Raw genomic sequence first — 17,075 nt, forward strand, 5'->3', positions numbered from 1 at the left:
ATAGTACCAGTCAGGCTTGGTGAATGGGCAAAGTCATTGGGATTTTAAGAAACATTTTAATTGGTTCCTGAAAAGGTGGGTTGATGTGGAAGAAGTTAGCTCAGTTGGGAGTTTGTTCCATGTTTTACCAACAGAGTTAGAAAACAGACATTCCCCTGATTTGTTTTTAGATTTTAAGGTGGCTACTTGTAATCTATTTGTGGAACATAGGGTTGGAAGGTTTTGATAAGAATTGAGGAGGTCACTGAGTATAGGTGTATTAGTGGGATGGTGTAAGATCTTGTGGATAAAGGTGAGTTGCTGGTAGAGTAGCTGATTTTGTATTTCCAGCCATCCTAGTAGTTTCAGATTTTGGCAGTGGTGGGTTCTAAATGGGGTACCTGTGGCAAATCTGGTTATGTTGTTGTAAGAAGTTGCCAGTTTATTTAAATTGCTTTTGGTTAGGTTTGTATATATGGGGGAGGCATAGACGAGGGTTGCAATCAGGTGAGTTTGAGAAATAGTAATGTTGGCAGAGGCTGTGAGAAATGGTTTGAGTTTATACAGGAAACCAAGTTTTCTCTTTGCAGATTTAATAGTTAGGTTAATGTGTGTGACAAAGTTGAGATTATTATCTATTGTTACACCTAGGAGTTTAGCAGCAGTGTCGGGAGTGAAGACAGTAACATTATTAGAGGTAAGTAAGAGATTGAGTGGAGGGGTGTTCTGTGTAGGCGTAAACACTAGTAGTTTTGGGTTTTTTTGGGTTCAAGAGGAGACATCGTTGGTGGAACCACTTTTCCACTAAGGTGAATACAGTTTGTGGCCTGTTTTGGAGTTCAAGTTGGAAGGAAGCAGGACAGATTAGAGTTGAATTGTTGGCATATTGTATGCAGGTGGTTTGGGGAAGGGAGGTTTTGAGATCATTAATGAAAATACTAAAGAGGAATGGACTCAAAAATAGATCCTTGTGCGACTCCAAGAGTGATCGGGAGCTGGGAGGATAAGTTGTTCTCCCAGCACACTGCTTGTTGTATATTTTCAAGGTATGAATGAAACCATTTAACTGCTTGAGTATCAATTGAAAGAGATTTGAGAATGTTTGATAGTAATTGGTGGTTCACCATATCAAAGGCCTTGGAGAGGTCTATAAAGAGAGCTGAAGAGAGCAGGTTATTATTTCTAATTTTATTAATGCAGTCAGTAAAGGATAGGAGTGCAGTGGTAGTGCTGTGGAAAGGCCTGAAACCATGTTGGCAGTCCACTAATAGGTTATTTTCAAGGAGGAGATGAAGTAGTTGACGGTCAATACATCTCTCCATAACTTTTGCTAGGGGTGAGAGAAGGGCTATAGGGCTGAATTTTGAGAGTTCATTTGAGTTGCCTCCCTTATGCAAGGGGATAATATGTGAGATCTTCCAGAGAGATGGGATGTAGGATTCAGTAATGGTTCTATTTATTAGGATGAAGATTGGGTAGGCTAGTACTCCTGCTGGAATTTGCAGGTATTCAGCTGGGAGGAGATCAGCTGATGGTGTACATGGTTTTAGTTTATGAAGTACAGTGTGAATGAGGGATGTGGGAATGTGCTGGAGATGAAAAGTTTGGGGTAGATTGGTTAGCGGAGGAGATTCTGTGGTGGTGGCAGGTGGTAAGGTGTTAGCTAGGGATTGGACAGTTTCAGAGAAAAAATTATTAAAAGTGTCAGCAATTAGGTTTGGAGTGCTTTGAGTTGGGTTAGAAGGGGTAGGAGTTTTGGAGTGACCTGGATGCAGCAGTTTGTTGATTCCTGACCAGAACTTTTGTGGGTTTTGCTGTTGGGATTGTTGGAGTTTGTGGTAATAGTTTTTTTTTGTCAAGGACTATAGCTCTTTTTGTGCAATTTCGAAGCTGTCTAAAGTTTAGGTGATCTATTGGGCAAAAAAAAAAAATCAGGGGTAAAATATTTAATTGATTGATGAGATAATGTAGGTTATTGGTTGGAGGTGTGTCTATGGAAGTATAAGGTTGGGTGCTCTGGGTGGGTGGGATTTGGGGGTAGGGGAGTGGAGTGAGCCCGCAGGGTGAATGGAGCGGGTAGAGCTAAAGGATAGACAAGACACAGCAGCAAAAAACAATCTGTGGCTGTACAAGACTACAGTTAAGAGGTAGATGATTGCTAAAGAGGGTTTGCAGAGTAAAAACAGAAGAAATGCAAGTTAGGCAAGGGCTATTTTAGGAGTTTCAGGCAAAGGGTAGTGAAAAAACTGGGTATAGATAGCTGAACGATAGAGGTTTAACTGAGTTTGGAATGAAAAGAGGTGAAAAAGGTACGGTATGTTATGTTATAGGTATAGGGTGCCACCTAGTGGCAACAGGGGGAAAGACAGTAGAGAAGAGTCCTTCACAGAAGAATAATGGTAAAGTAGCTTTGTAATTAAGAGAATAATATTTATAAAAGAGTGAGGCTAGACTGGGGGTACAAGCGGTCTGCAGATGGCTGCTATTTTGCGCTAGTAGGGTGTAGTACTAAGCTCTTAACAGAAATAGTTAACAAATGCAACATCATAGTATAAGGTTATGTACACTGAGTTTGTATAGTTTTTAATGAGGGGATTGTCATTCCAAGGGGAGCAGAAAGTGTAGGAGTCTTTGCCAGTTCCCTGGAGATGATATTCATTCCTGTGGTGTCTGTGGGTCTAAAGATTCTTTGGTGGATATTATTGTCTTTCCTGGGCAGGAGAGAGTGGGAGCCCACAGGTAGTAGACTGTAAAAAAAGAAGGACAAGATAATTAGTGAGAGTCAGGTACTGTATTAGAGGTAGGAGGGGAGGGGATAGTACAAAGGAGCAGTGAAATATAGTTAGACGAGAAGGGAAGAAAAATACCTTTAGGAGATTAGTACAGATGTGAGTGTAGGTGGAGGTACCATAACAGCCAAATGAAACAAGGGTGAAAAGTCTCCTTTCGGACCCTGGAATGGTATGCAAGGGCAGGAAAAGAGAAAAGTAAAAAAGCACTTTGCACACAACCAACACTGTGGCCGCACACAGGCAAAAGTTGGATATCAGCTAGTTTTCAGGTAGGGTAGCGTGTGGAATACAGTGAAAGGACAGCAGTAGCAGAAAGGAAAACAAGGCACAAGCAAACAAATTAAGAATATCGAACAGGCAGTATTGGTTCTTTCTGTTATTCATTAAAGCATTTAGGTAATAAACAGTTAAAATATGCCTGGGAAACTTATATTAATACACAGGATTCCTTGCAATCAGGAGACTGAGTCGCAAGCAGGGTCTTAACAGACATAGATAAATTAGGCGACAAAAACTTGTCCTTAGATAAGCAGCCACTGTTGTAACAAATAATGCAGGCTAAAAGCAAACAGTGATGTATATGACCATATCTAACTGGACGCTTATAAACACAAGTGTAACAAGCCAAAACCAAACAGTATTGAGCATGTGCTTCCACACATTACAAGAGTGGTATTAGTCTGTGCTCAACAGTTCCGTGCAGTTAACACTTATAAGTTAAATTGCTTGTAACAGTTGCCAGCATTGGAATTTAAATACAGTACAATAGTTGCTAAACATTAGTTCCAGTTACAGTTTCCAGCATTGGTTACTAAATACAGTACAATAGTTGTTAAACGTAAGCAATTAAACTATGGCAGGCTAAAAAATGCTGACAGTACTGAGCGTGTGCTACCACGCATTAGAAAACGATGCTAAGTGTCTGAGCTTGGCAATTAATAGCGTTCCACGCCAATTGGTAGTGGTGCTTTGTTCAATTAGCTAAAACATTGTAAAGTATCAAAGTGTAACACAGTAATGAATGTGCCAGTAAGTAACTCTAATATGGCAGGCTAATAAGCCAGCAGAGATGAGCGAGTGTTCCCACGCATAAAAAAGAATGAAGCTAGCAATCTGCATTGGGTATTACAGTGCGTTCTACACATAAAACTAAGAGTGCTGGGTTTGAGTTGCAGGCTAGTTGCTCAGAACAGTACAGTATAAAGATGTGACCCTGTGATGCATGTGTCAGAACTTAACACTAAAGCCTTCAGCGTGTGTACAAGCAGAACGCTAAGGAGCCAAACAGCTGAGCAATATCCAAAAGTATACAGTAGTTAAAAACAGTAACGACAGTACAGCAACAAAACATTGAGTTTACCATAAGGCACAACTAGCAGCCAGACCACAGGACCGCTTAGCAGAGACGAAGGCTTACCCCAGGTTGGACTAGGGGATTTAAATATGGCGCCACACACTCCTCCTGCTATAAAGTAAGCTTTTGGAGGAAGCTGTGTTAGGGAGAGGGGATAAAGGGAAGTGTATGGGATGGTAAGAGGAGGGGGAAAAAGGTGGGAAAGAGCGCCAAAGGATGGACAAGACACATCAGCAAAAACAATCTGTGGCTGTACAAGACTACAGTTCAGAGGTAGGTGATTGCTAAAGAGGGTTTGCAGAGTAAAAGCAGAAGAAATGTAAGTTGGGCAGGGCAAGGGTTATTTTAGGAGTTTCAGGCAAAGGGTAGTGAAAAAACTGGGTAAAAATGGCTGAACATAGAGGTTTAACTGAGTTTGGAATGAAGGAGGTGAAAAAGGTACGGTATGCTATGTTATAGGTATAGGGTGCCACCTAGTGGCAATAGGGGGAAAGACAGTAGAGAAGAGTCCTTCACAGAAAAATAATGGTAAAGTAGCTTTGTAATTAAGAGAACAATATTTATAAGAGCGTGGCTAGACTGGGGGTACAAGTGGTCTGCAGATGGCTGCTATCGTGCGCTAGTAGGGTGTAATACTAAGCTCTTAACAGAAATAGTTAACTAAATGCAACATTCTAATGAGGGGATTGACGTTCCAAGGGGCGCAGAAAGGGTAGGAGTCTTCGCTGGTTCCGTGGAGATGATATTCTTTCCTGTGGTGTCTGTGGGTCTAAAGATACTTTGGTGGATGATATTGTCTTTCCAGGGCAGGAGAGAGTGGGAGCTCACAGGTAATAGAACTGAGTTTGTATCTTTTCTAATGAGGGGATTGTCATTCCAAGGGGCGCAGAAAGGGTAGGAGTCTTTGCCGGATCCCTGGAGATAGGTTCATAGGTTCATAGGTTCATACTAGGCTATCTGCCCGAGGGCATTTACAAGCCTAGCCCATAGTTTTGTGGCTTACGCCACCCCTTTAGTATGGGGAACTATACCCATTATTTTGCTGTGCCTCTGTTGAGCAGTGACACTGAGGTAATCCCTGGGGTATATCTGCGATCTCCCATCCATTGGTCAAGATTTCTCTTGAACAAGGCCAGCGAGGTGCTCTGCCTCACATATACCGGGATTTTATTCCACAGCATAGGGAGTCTTTGGGTGATGAATCTATCCCTCCAGCACGTCCTATTAATAGCCGTGTCGAGGTTTAAGTCTCCCGCCTTGTGACTCTGACGGATCTAGATTTTTGAGGTGAAGCATATTCATCAAATCTGGGTTTGACATGGCCTTGTATGTTAGGCAAAGGTCACCTCTGAGCAAGCGGTAGCGACTGAATAGAGCTGGAGTTCTTTCAGTCGGGCAGCATAGGACAGATGTTTGAGACCCTTTATCCTTTTGGTGAGGAACTTTGTGGCCTCTCCAGCTGCTGCAAGTGTCGGGTCAGATACATTCCGAATGGGGCATTGTACTCAATCATTGGTCTGATGAGTGATGAGTATAGGGAGACTATGACCTCCTTGATCTAGATGAGAATCCCTTCATGATAAGGTGGGCAATGTAGAAGGTCTTCCTAACTACTTTAGCTACATGGGTGTCGAATGACAGACTACTATCAACCTGGGTCCCCAGGTCCCTGATAACTTCTTCTGTGCTCAGTGGATTGCCACCTATTTGGTAGCTAGGGTAACCTTGTTTTTCCGAAGGGTATGACTATGCATTTTGGCATTTAACTTAGGCCATGGCTCTGGCACCAGTTATCCGTTTCTGTGAGACCCTTCTGAAGGATATCTGTGTCAGATGTGTTTTCTACTATGGCCGAAGTTTGCAGTCATCTGCAAACTTTGTCAGCCATAACCCTCCTGTGTTTGCTTGTACTGGAAAAGTAGATGCCAAACAAGAGTGGGCCCAGGACTGAGCCCTGTAGTACACCACTTGTGACAGGCTTTGAGTCTGACATGGTGCCAGCAACTCTGACCCTGTGGGTTCTGTCACTCAGCCAGTTTGCAACCCATCTTGTGATGTATGGGTTAACATTTAAGCTGATGAGTTTTTCAATGATACAGTGGGGTATTGTATCGAAGGCCTTCGCCAGATCGAGGTAGGCTGTATGGACTGCCTTTCCTCATCAATGGCTTTGGTGACTGTTTGAAAAAGTCAACCAAGTTTAGAAGGCATGATCTGCCTTTGACAAAGCCAAACTGGGATGGATCCAAAGTCTGCAAATTCCCTATGTCTTTATTTATGAGGTCCATTATGATCCTCTCCATGGCTTTGCAGATAAGGCTTGTCAAGCTAATGGGCGGTAATTTCCAGGGTCGGTGGAGGCACCGCCTTTGTGAAGTGGGACCACAGTTGCAGTGCGCCACTCCTATCCAGAGGTAAGACTATGATTAAACAGCTGTCCTAGCTGTGGGTTTAATTCCTCGTTGAGTTCGTGGAGCACACAGCCGGGGACACCATCAGGTCCCATGGATGCTGTGTTTTTGCTTTGGAGAGAGCAGTTCTCACTTGGGCGTTGGAGATGTTTGGGGGCTGCAAGATATAGATATCTCTCCTTTTGGGGAGAAGTTTGCACTGAACCTGTCAGCCAGTATGTTGGCAATGTCTGTAGGATCAGTAATCTTCACATCATTTTGAACTAGTTCTGAGCATATCTGGGAGTTTCCTCCCAGGTTTCTAACATAGCTAAAGAAGGCCTTATGATTGTCTTTTGAGTCTTTAGCTATTTTTCTCTCAAAATTTGCTTTGGATGATTTTATGAGAGCTCTTAGTTTTACTTATAGTGATCAAGGGTGTCTTACCTTTTAAGGATTTTGCTCTATCTTGTAGTAGCTTCCTCCTTTTGTTGTAGAGTTTGTTTATGGCTGGGGTCCACCAGACTGGACGTTTGCCTTTTGTACAAAGAGTCTTTGTTTTGCTTGGGATTGCCTTATCCATGCAGTCCTGCAGGTGCTGGTAGAAGGCATTTGTAAGTGATTCAGCGGCTTGAGTACTGTTTTCTGCCGGCTCGGGGGCCTTAAAGGAGACCACACTAGTCTTTAGAAGTGTGAAGTCAGTTCTTTACTGTGGTCTTTTTTATTTCAGGTGGGGGTGGGATGAGGACCTCCAGCGAGATTAGTTTGTGATCTGATCTCACCAGTGATATTCTTTCCTATGGTGTCTGTGGATATGATTTTACTAATTGATGAAAATAAACCACAGCCATTAGTTAAAGTTAAGGAATAAAGAAAATTAAGTCAGAAGAGCAGTATAGCCATAAAGAATTGTTTATTGCTGGAAGGCATCAAGTAAGTATCAGAACTTCCACAGAAAATATTTTCATTACTATTTATGCTTCCTTTTAACTGAGTCTGTGGTAAAACTTTACTGGTTTAATCCTATTTATATGTCTACAGATAACAGTTTTTTTGTTTACCTTTACATAATAAATTACATTTTCACTTTCAACTTCAGAGTTAATAGGGAATGAAATATTCTGGGAGATGGTGAATAAGAGACCAGCATATGCCAGTCACTGATGTTGTTACAGCTTCCATGTGGTAAGCATAGAGTCATCAAAATATACCGAATTACAAAAGTAGTTCATTGAGCAGCATGGTTTTACTTCAAAACTGGGTTAAAGACAGGCTTGTTAAAAACTTTTCTTGTATCAGAAATGTGCTTCACAAGCTTTTGTCAAGTATCCCTCACCACTATTGAACTTTACTCGCATGCTATACTATAGTATTAACAGCAGTCAGTAGCCACAGAGAAGAGCACTGGGAAATGCTAACAGCTTCATACAGAAGAGGCCGTGTTTAACAATTTTTAAAGCTGTTTCAGTTTCCCACCATAACATCAGAAACCAAAGTAGCTCCAATTGAAGAAAAGCTCAAAGCTAACACATTACAGTGGTTTGGGCACATGTGCAGAAAAGCAGAAGAGTCTGGTCAAGAAGATCTGGGACAGATGGGAAGGAGGAAATAATGGAATCCGGCAAAGAGGTAAATGGATTGTGTAAGAGAAGATCTGCAACAGTCAAGCATGAGTGTCAAACAAGGCAAGATTGTGGCATTTAATCGAGAGAGAGATGGTGACAGTTAACAAGACAGCTCAACCCCATGTAGAAAAATGGGAAAAAGGGGATTGCGGATGATGAGTTTCCCACCACTCTTCTGTGGTGACTGCTCTCTGTGTGGCAGTAGTAAGAGTGTTAAAGCTTTCAAAGCTGTAAAGCACTTGGGGCTCCAGCGCTTTTTTCCTAACCTTTGTAGTAAATGGGAGCAGGTAAAGCTTAATGCACTACAAAGAATTGTGATTAGAGGTCTCTTTACAACCCAGCTTATGTATTCTTGAAAGGGATGTCAGTATTCACCTCTTGAGGTTTCTCTTGAGGTGAATTTCTTGACATCCATGTCAAGCTGATTATGATCAGAGAGCCTATAATAAGCCTCTCTAATATTCTCTTCTCAAAATAAATACAGATTCTAATGTGCTAAGAAATCCCCAAATGGATACAAAATACAAGCACAATTCTTCAGGTGATATGAGTGGACCACTCCAGACAAAATCTGAAGAAATACTGCTTATCATGCTTAAGTTAACTCACCCAAAACAGATTTCACCTCCTTACAGAAAAAAACATTTCTCATACGACCCAATTCTGCTACATTCATTTCTCTATAGTTTAATAAAGGAATACAACTCAGAATAAAAGTCTATATTGAAGCACTTTGTTTTTATCTCTAAATATACCTAGAGGCATAGTATGTTTAATACATTTACTATGATAAGATGTGCAGAATTCTATGGGATACCACATTACGTATCCTATAAGAGGGATGCAACTCCACATTACAATCTGATGTCTGCATTTAGTTATGAATGTTTAAACTGGAACAAAGCCATTCTATAGAGCCATTAGGGGTGGTTCTTCTACTTAATCAGTTTTCCATGATTTGCTGTATGTCGTGTCTAGAAATGTATTTATTTTAGCATGATGAGCCACTGCACTTTTAAACACGGACTTTTCCTGCATTAATATTTACAGGGCTGCAGCTAGATGAAATAAAAACACAGTTATTTAAGTAAAGCTGCCACAGAGCTGTGCAAAAACACTAGGTGAAAAAGCCAAACTACTAAAATTAGTAAGATTTTCTTTTACTGAGTCTAAATTTTGGGCAAAGACCATAAAAGGAATACATTTGCAATTGCTTGGTAGTGGTGCTGCGGTAGCGTTGTCGCCTCACAGCAAGACATTGTCCCGTTCGATTCTCAGCTAGAGCATCTTCTGTGTGGATGCATGAGTGAATGGGTGTACCTTCGTTAAAGGTTGTGCATCAGGGCTGGTAACTCGGCATGTAAAAATCCACTACTAAACATTAGCGGACCGGAGTTCCGCTGTGTCGACCTCTAACTGGGATAAGCCGAAAGACACAACACAACAGTCAATTAATGTTTATGCATAATTCACTGGCTCTTGAAAAAGGATCTTACTTCCTGAATTAGCCAGATCAGCAGGTGGCTCACTTCTTGCATGGCTGACCAATCACATTAGTGCAAGTATTTCCAACAAGAAGGATTTGTAAAGTTTGTACAGTTTTGCTGGTGCCGTGTAACAGGTAGGATAAAAGACTCTGACCCACACAACCTGGCATTGTTTAATGAAATGGATCCTGGAGAAGCCAGTGAGTGGTTGTTGCCAAACCACCTATCCTGTTGGAGGGAAGAAGCTCAGCTTCTGCAGTTGACTGCAAGGATGGTCTCAGAGGCCCTGCAGGCAGCACAGAGAGCTATGGGCATGGATGTTCTGTCAAGCAGTATGTATGAGCTGTAGCTGGGATCTGGCAATGAGCAGAAGTGAACATACATCAGTCACCATAGGTTCATAGGTTCATACTAGGCTATCTGCCCTAGGGCATTTATAAGCCTAGCCAGACCCATTTTAAAGGAATTTTGCTATGCCCTTTTTCGAGGTTAGTATACTGTGCCTCTGTCTAACAGTGACACAGAAGTGATACCTGGGGTAAACCTACTATCTCCCATCCACTCATCAAGATTCCTCTTGAAGAGAGTCAATGAGGGACTCTGCCTAACCTGGACTGGGATTTTATTCCAGAGTGAAGGGAGTCTCTGGGTTATGAATCTGTCCCTCCAGCACGTCCTATTTATTTCAGTGCTGAGGTTCAAGTCTCTCGGCCGGATTTCGATGCGGATTGGATTTTCTGAGGTGCAGCATGTCCATTAATTCCGGGTTGGACATGGCTTTATACGTCAGGCACAGATCGCCTCTGAGCAGGCGGTATGCCACTGAGTAGAGCTGGAGTTTCTTTAACCGGGCAGCATATGGCATCTGTTTGAGCCCTTTGATCCTCTTGGTGAGGTACTTTTGGGGTCTTTCCAGTTGCTGCAGGTGTCTGGTAAGGTACATCCCAAAAGGGGCATTGTACTCAATTATGGGCCTGATGAGGGATGAGGGATGAGTAAAGAGGCACGATGACCTCCCCTGATCTAGATGTGAATCCCTTCATGATTAGGTGGGCTATATAAAATGCTTTTCTAACCACTTTGGCCACGTGGTTGTCAAATGAGAGATTGCTGTCAACTTGGGTCCCCAGGTCCCTAATTACTTCTTCCGTACTTAATGGATTACCTCCTATGTGGTAATTTGTGGGCACTTTGTTTTTGCCAAAGGGGATGACTATACACTTTTTGGCGTTTAGCTTGAGGCCATGGCTCTGGCACCAGTTGTCTGTTTCTATGAGGCCCTTTTGTAGGATGCTTGTGTCGGCTAGAGTCTCGATTATGGCGCCCAGTTTGCAGTCATCTGCGAACTTGGTCAGCCACAGTCTTTCCGTGTTAGCCTGTACCTCCAAGAAATATATACCGAACAAGAGAGGTCCCAGGACTGAGCCTTGTGGGATGCCACTTGTAACTTGTTTGGAGTCTGACATGGCTCCAGCAATTCTAACCATGTGGGTTCTGTCCTTGAGCCAGTTTGCAACCCATCTAGTGACATAGGGGTTTATATTTAAGCTGGTGAGCTTATCTATAATGCCCGAGTGGGGTATTGTATCGAAGGCTTTTGCAAGGTCCAGGTAGGCTGTGTGGACCACCTTCCCCTCGTCAATGGCCTTGGTGACTGTTTCAAAGAAATCAACCAGGTTTAAGAGGCAGGATCTGCCCTTAACAAAGCCGAACTGGGTAGGATCCAGTGTCTGTAGGTCCCCAATATCTTTATTAATGAGGTCCATGATGATCCTTTCCATAGCTTTGCAGACCAAGCTAGTCAGGCTTACAGGGCGATAGTTTCCAGGATCAGTTGAGGCACAGCCTTTGTGGAGAGGGACCACTGTTGCTGTACGCCACTCTTTGGGTACATATCCTGTAGTAAGGCTGAGATTGAACAGTAGTTTTATGTTTGGGTTTAGTTCTTCTTGGAGTTCATGTAGGACGCAGCCCGGGACACCGTCTGGTCCCATTGATGCTGTGTTTTTTGCTTTGGAGAGGGTGGCTCTTACCTGAGCATCTGAGATGTCAGGGGGGTAAGCACTCTGCTGGGATAGATATTTGCCCTTTTGGTGGGGAAGGGGGGGAGAAGTTTGCGCTGAACCTGTCAGCTAGGATGTTGGCAATGTCTGTGGGTTCGGTGTATGTTTTGTCATTTTGGACTAATTCTAAGCATATCTGGGAATTTCCACCCAGGTTCCTAACACAACTAAAGAAAGCCTTGTGATTATCCTTAGTGTCCTGTGCAATCTTTCTCTCGAAGCTGGCCTTAGACGATTTTATGAAAGCCCGTAGAGTACCAGTTTCTTTTTTGTTTGTTTTTTTAGCTACCATTTTTAACTACCATCTAATGTTACAGTGTATGGCAAGAGAATAAAGATAAGTTCAGAATAGGTATGCCATTTATTTACATTTACCCCACATAGGGCTCTTACCTTGAAACATGTCACCTGTTCAAGAGGCCTGATTCCACATCGGGCTGATGCTGCCATGACTTCCTGTATGTTTCGAAGCTGATAATGCATGAGGCTCATAGCAGAGAGCTGATTAAACTGTGGCATCCCATGCAGCAGCAGTAATGGCTGAGATCTTGGAAATGGCACCATATCATCCATTATAGAAGGTGGAGCAGAAGGTATAGACATCTGTGCATGGCTGGATTTCTGTAGTGACAGATGGAAATTTGTAACATTATTTAGAAATTTGCAACAAATTAGGACATGTTTTTTTTCTGAACTCATTATTTATAAGTTAAAATATTTGCTTACTTATGTTTTGCATAATCATTCTTTATTCTCCCGGATCCCTTAGCTTCCTTTCCTTAGAAAGGATTGCTAGTTTGTGGCATTCCTGAGCTTAGGAAGTTGTACAATCTTAAACATGCATAATAATTATTAGTACATGACACACAGCTCTGCATCACATACAGATAATAGTAGTTCTTTGACAGCACATCTCAGCAGAATGGTATTAAAATAAAGAATGTGGAAATAAAATGACATTTGCATTTTTAAGTCTCCCCGAAATGGTTAGGTCCTGAGACAATTTTAGAGTGCAACCAGAGGAAGTTACTGTGGCAAGTTATAAAGCCCTTCATTACTCTGGGAGACCTGAGCGCATGCTTTATAACACACACACATTTCGTTGTGCTTTTTCTTTCTTTCTTTGCTAGTCACGACACTTGCTGATCTCAGGGCACTTGGGTCATGGCCTTTCTTGTATTGCTTCCTTATCACATAGTACTCCAGAAAGAGGCTTCTTTCCTCCTGGAAGGTTTAGCTTTTAGGGACCAAAGTTGAAGGTAGCAATATAATGAAAGGTGAAAAACGGACAAATGTTTTGAGAAAAAGTACAACCAAAAATAACATGTGTGACATACATTTGCCAACACTTACTATGGTGTTAATGATGGATTTTGAAAATCATCAACATTGTACTAAAACACAAAAGTAACAAAATGAAATGTGAAATTATGGATGTGGTGGTCTACTCACGTACCCGTAATATACTAACTCCAAGGTCACACAATACTAGAAAAGTATGCATTCATTTTGAAGAAAAATGTCGAAAAAACAAACTATTGTTTGAACAAATGAAGTTCAGTAACTAAAGATGATATCAAAATATCCATAAAACCTTTAGAACTCCATCAGGAGGTTTCTATTTTCTTTCCCAAGGACTACTCACTCTAAAGACTCCAATAATTGTGCAGCCCCACTCATGATTAGCCTAATGAAAAGGCTCATATCTGAGAAGATGCACCAGTTATGCCAGTTATATGCACCCAACAAGGACAAGCAAATGAACCAATGGCAGCCTGTCATCTGTGCTCCTATAAAGACAAAGGAAAAACAGACCACAGTGTGCTTGGTATTCACTTTCTAGCCATGCCGTACTGCCCTCAGATCACTAATTCAACCTAGGTCACTGGTGGTGTAGCAGGATACTTTTTTTTTTTTGCCAAATGGAAGGTAAATTTGCACAAAAATATGTAGCCGCATGAGACCAGAAAGAGGGTAAAATGAACAGACTTGCTTTGATCCTACCATATATGTACTAATGCATTCAACTGAAATAGACATGACCTGAGCAGTAAAAATAAAAACTCACTATATCCTACCTATTGTGCGACAGCCAATTGATCAGCTAAAAGCACTATTACAGTTTCTGAGTTATTGGATAAGGTTCTCCTTTTGTAGATATGTAAACAATTGAGTTTCCTACCCCAAATCAATGATATGGGCCTACAGCTGTCATATTTGCCACAAAGCAGAGCTAAACCCTACTTGTTCCAGCTAGGAATTAACATTCTATCAATGCATACAAAACTTCCCTTAATGCTTTTTTTTTTTTTTTTTTTAAGAATGACATGCCTTAAACATGGTCAGTTTGATTTGTCCCTAGTTATCCAGCAACATCATATGTCATACCCAATTAGGGGGCAGTAAAACTCCCTGCAGAGATTATATTAATTGTATGGCACTAATGCACTTGTGAAAGATAAAGATATTGGGAAGAAATATCCAGCAGCATAATCTCTACCATCAGAGAAACTATTCGCTGATCATCAATAATTCAAACCAATAATCAATTATAGTCACGTGGAATGGTGCACTGTTTTACATATTTGGAAACATTTTGTGAAATGTGAAACAGAAAAGCAACAATATTCTTGATGGTTTGAGGAACCTGTACTATACACCACAGAACTAATCCAGCCCACAGATATATTTATTGTTTGCACAGTGTTTATATATTGGACATTTGATAACCGGGTAAGTGGAATGGTCAGTTGCCCTTTTTCAACTATGACCCTGCTCCAGAGGAGCAAGTACATATAAAAATTGATAAAATTGAAAGTGCATCAAACAGCAAAAATGCAGCTCTGTTAGTATGAGTACTTGTAAATATTCCGGTTCCAGTAAGTCTGTAAAAACCTACAGTGACTTATCTAGTGTTAATTTAGCCTTGGATCCATCCAATATTACTTGAGAGGAACATTTTTTAGCCTTGGATCCATCCAATATTACTTGAGAGGAACATTTTTCAGGATAGAGGAACATTTTTCAGGATAGAGGATTCCATCTCGCTGGCCAGAGTTTAGTGAGGGCCCTTTTCAATATGGTAGTGCTAAGACAGAATTTTGTTAGGCCATTATCCTGACTTCCTATCAGTTAGTACAATGATTCCCTTATTCGTCAGGTTGATTTTACTAGAAGCATCGAACTAGCATGACCGTTCTGAACAAGTACATAGCAGCTCCTCTAGTAATCGGTAGGCAGTGGAACCCCTTTAGGACCTCACTGAGGTACAAAATGATAGATTTCGCTTTCCAATATCTATAGATTTTGTATGCTTGTGCCAGAGTGAAGTGTTAATAAAGGTAGGGGAATATTCAATTTTGGGTCTGAGGACATTTCTAGCTATAGACTGCAAAGTCTCTGTTATGAAAGTGTTTTTTGTTGATTGTATTGTCTGCATGGCTTGAGAATGTTATGGCAGGGTCAGGAAGGAATCCTAGACATGCTTGCTGGGTTATTTTAGTTACTACTTACTATCATAAACTGGAGATGAGCATGTTTTTGAAGAGTAGAAAATAGCATAATAGATTTTTTGAGGATGAATTATTAATCTAGTGTTAGGTGGCCAATTACGTAGAGTAGTAAAATTGCACAGTATTTATGTGTTGAACCCCAGAAATGGTTTTATTTACCAATAAAACTATAAAACTAGCCGATCATCTGCATACATAATAGTGTTGATATGTCATTAGGCAAGTCATTCATAAATAATGAGAACAGTATGTGGCAAAGAGCTGATCCCTGAGGAGCGAAGACCTGACTGCATCCGATTCAACCTGTGTGAGTCAGAGATGGTAATAGTGAGTGTGCTCAGTGCCAGCTCACCCATCTGGGTGCTGGTGGGGTACTGTAAGGCAGCTCATCATACTGGTGACACATATAGAAATGCAGATGAATTAATGACAGCATGAAGAGCTCGGCATGCCAGTCCTATAAGCAGTGTGTTACCCCTTCCCAATAACAGACTTCTTACAAATTAAACATACTCAGTAGTGTCAGTGGTGCAACAAAGAGCACACCTGCCTTTGGTTCTGGAAGAGCAGAAGACTGCGGGTTCTATTCCCACTTCAAATGATTGGATTAATGTTCACACAGATGACACTGCAGTGCAGCAGTAGGGGGTGCTGCACTCCTGAGAGTGATGCCTTTTGGATGAAACAGTAAATGGAGTTCCTGTCTGCTTGTGTTGGTGGTAGCTCAGGTGAATGGAAAAGATCTCACAGAACCTATTGGGGAAAAAAAACAGTAGGGGGAAAATCCCTGGTGACCTGGCCAAATTTCCCTTAATACTATAAATATAACCTCAGGCCTCCCCTGAAGAGAGACTACTAGCCTAGTGGGACTTCAAAGGATAAATAATGAGAAAACTCAGAGATGTAGCTTCTGAACAGCATATATTAAGCTTTAGGTTATAGTAATATGATACTGTAAATGAAAACCCATTTAGTAGATGGCATTTTTGAAGCAAAAATGTGCAGCTTTAGGATTAATATAGTAGTCTGAGTCACTTTTTCATAAAAAAAGAAAAGAAAACAGGATCATTGCAAGATTTTTGAGCTGACAAAAGGGAAATTCCTGAAAAGTAATATTTTTACAAACTTTGCATCAGAATATGTTGCTGGACCTAACAGAAACAGGACTATAATTCTTAACCTGAGAATGAGAGAGAATGTTGAGGGAAAATGGTCCCAAACTCAAGAACTTTTTTTTTAATATTGGTGTTTTTCACTTGAAAGTTAAAGGGGTAAATATTGTATTTTCTGAAGAATTACAAGCCTAGCAATACTTTAAGGTGGTGTATTTATCATGGTTTTGTCAAAACAATCATACCTTATGAAAATGAGGTACAAATCCAGAAGCAAAAAAGATCAATAACAATTGAAATATATGGCCTCAGTGCATTAAAAAGAGGAGTACAGAATAAATGCCTGAAACTGCATTTCAACACGTTTTTGATTTTCTGTTTTGTGGGAGGACAACATTGTTGTTGCTGTTATCTGTGGCTTCAGTGCTTGTTGAGATTTTACTGTTGTTTACTACAGTTGTGAGAGTTATGAACCTCAAGTCTTTTGATGAGGTTTACGTAATCTATGCTAATGTAAGGGGTGTAAAAGGTGGGAGGGTGTGTGTGCTTGCGTGTATCTGATAAGAGTACAGTAAGGGCATTGTTATATATCTTTCTGTTCCTTATAATCAGTAGCATGTTATCACATAGGAAGTAACATGGTGAAATAATACATTTACATTTCAGAAATTCAAGCAGGTAATGGTGCCTTCAGGTTACATATCAGTGAGGCTGGCATTAATCCAGCATTAATCCAGATCTCTACATGCTTTTAACTTTGA

At 41.1% G+C, this 17,075-nt stretch overlaps 1 protein-coding gene across 2 annotated transcripts in view; it reads right to left on the reverse strand.

The window, feature by feature from the left end:
- Positions 1-17,075, reverse strand: part of CPSF4L (cleavage and polyadenylation specific factor 4 like) — a 498,262-nt gene that overhangs the window by 69,342 nt on the left and 411,845 nt on the right. For both annotated transcript variants that reach the window (XM_044085126.1, XM_044085125.1), the window contains one exon: positions 12,084-12,311. In XM_044085126.1, coding sequence (XP_043941061.1) covers positions 12,084-12,311 — 228 coding nt within the window. The remainder of the gene's footprint in view (positions 1-12,083; positions 12,312-17,075) is intronic.

The sequence above is a fragment of the Protopterus annectens genome, chromosome 10.part0, assembly GCF_019279795.1.
Source record: "Protopterus annectens isolate FY-2018-M chromosome 10.part0, PAN1.0, whole genome shotgun sequence".
In the NCBI taxonomy this organism is placed as follows: Eukaryota; Metazoa; Chordata; order Ceratodontiformes; family Protopteridae; genus Protopterus; species Protopterus annectens.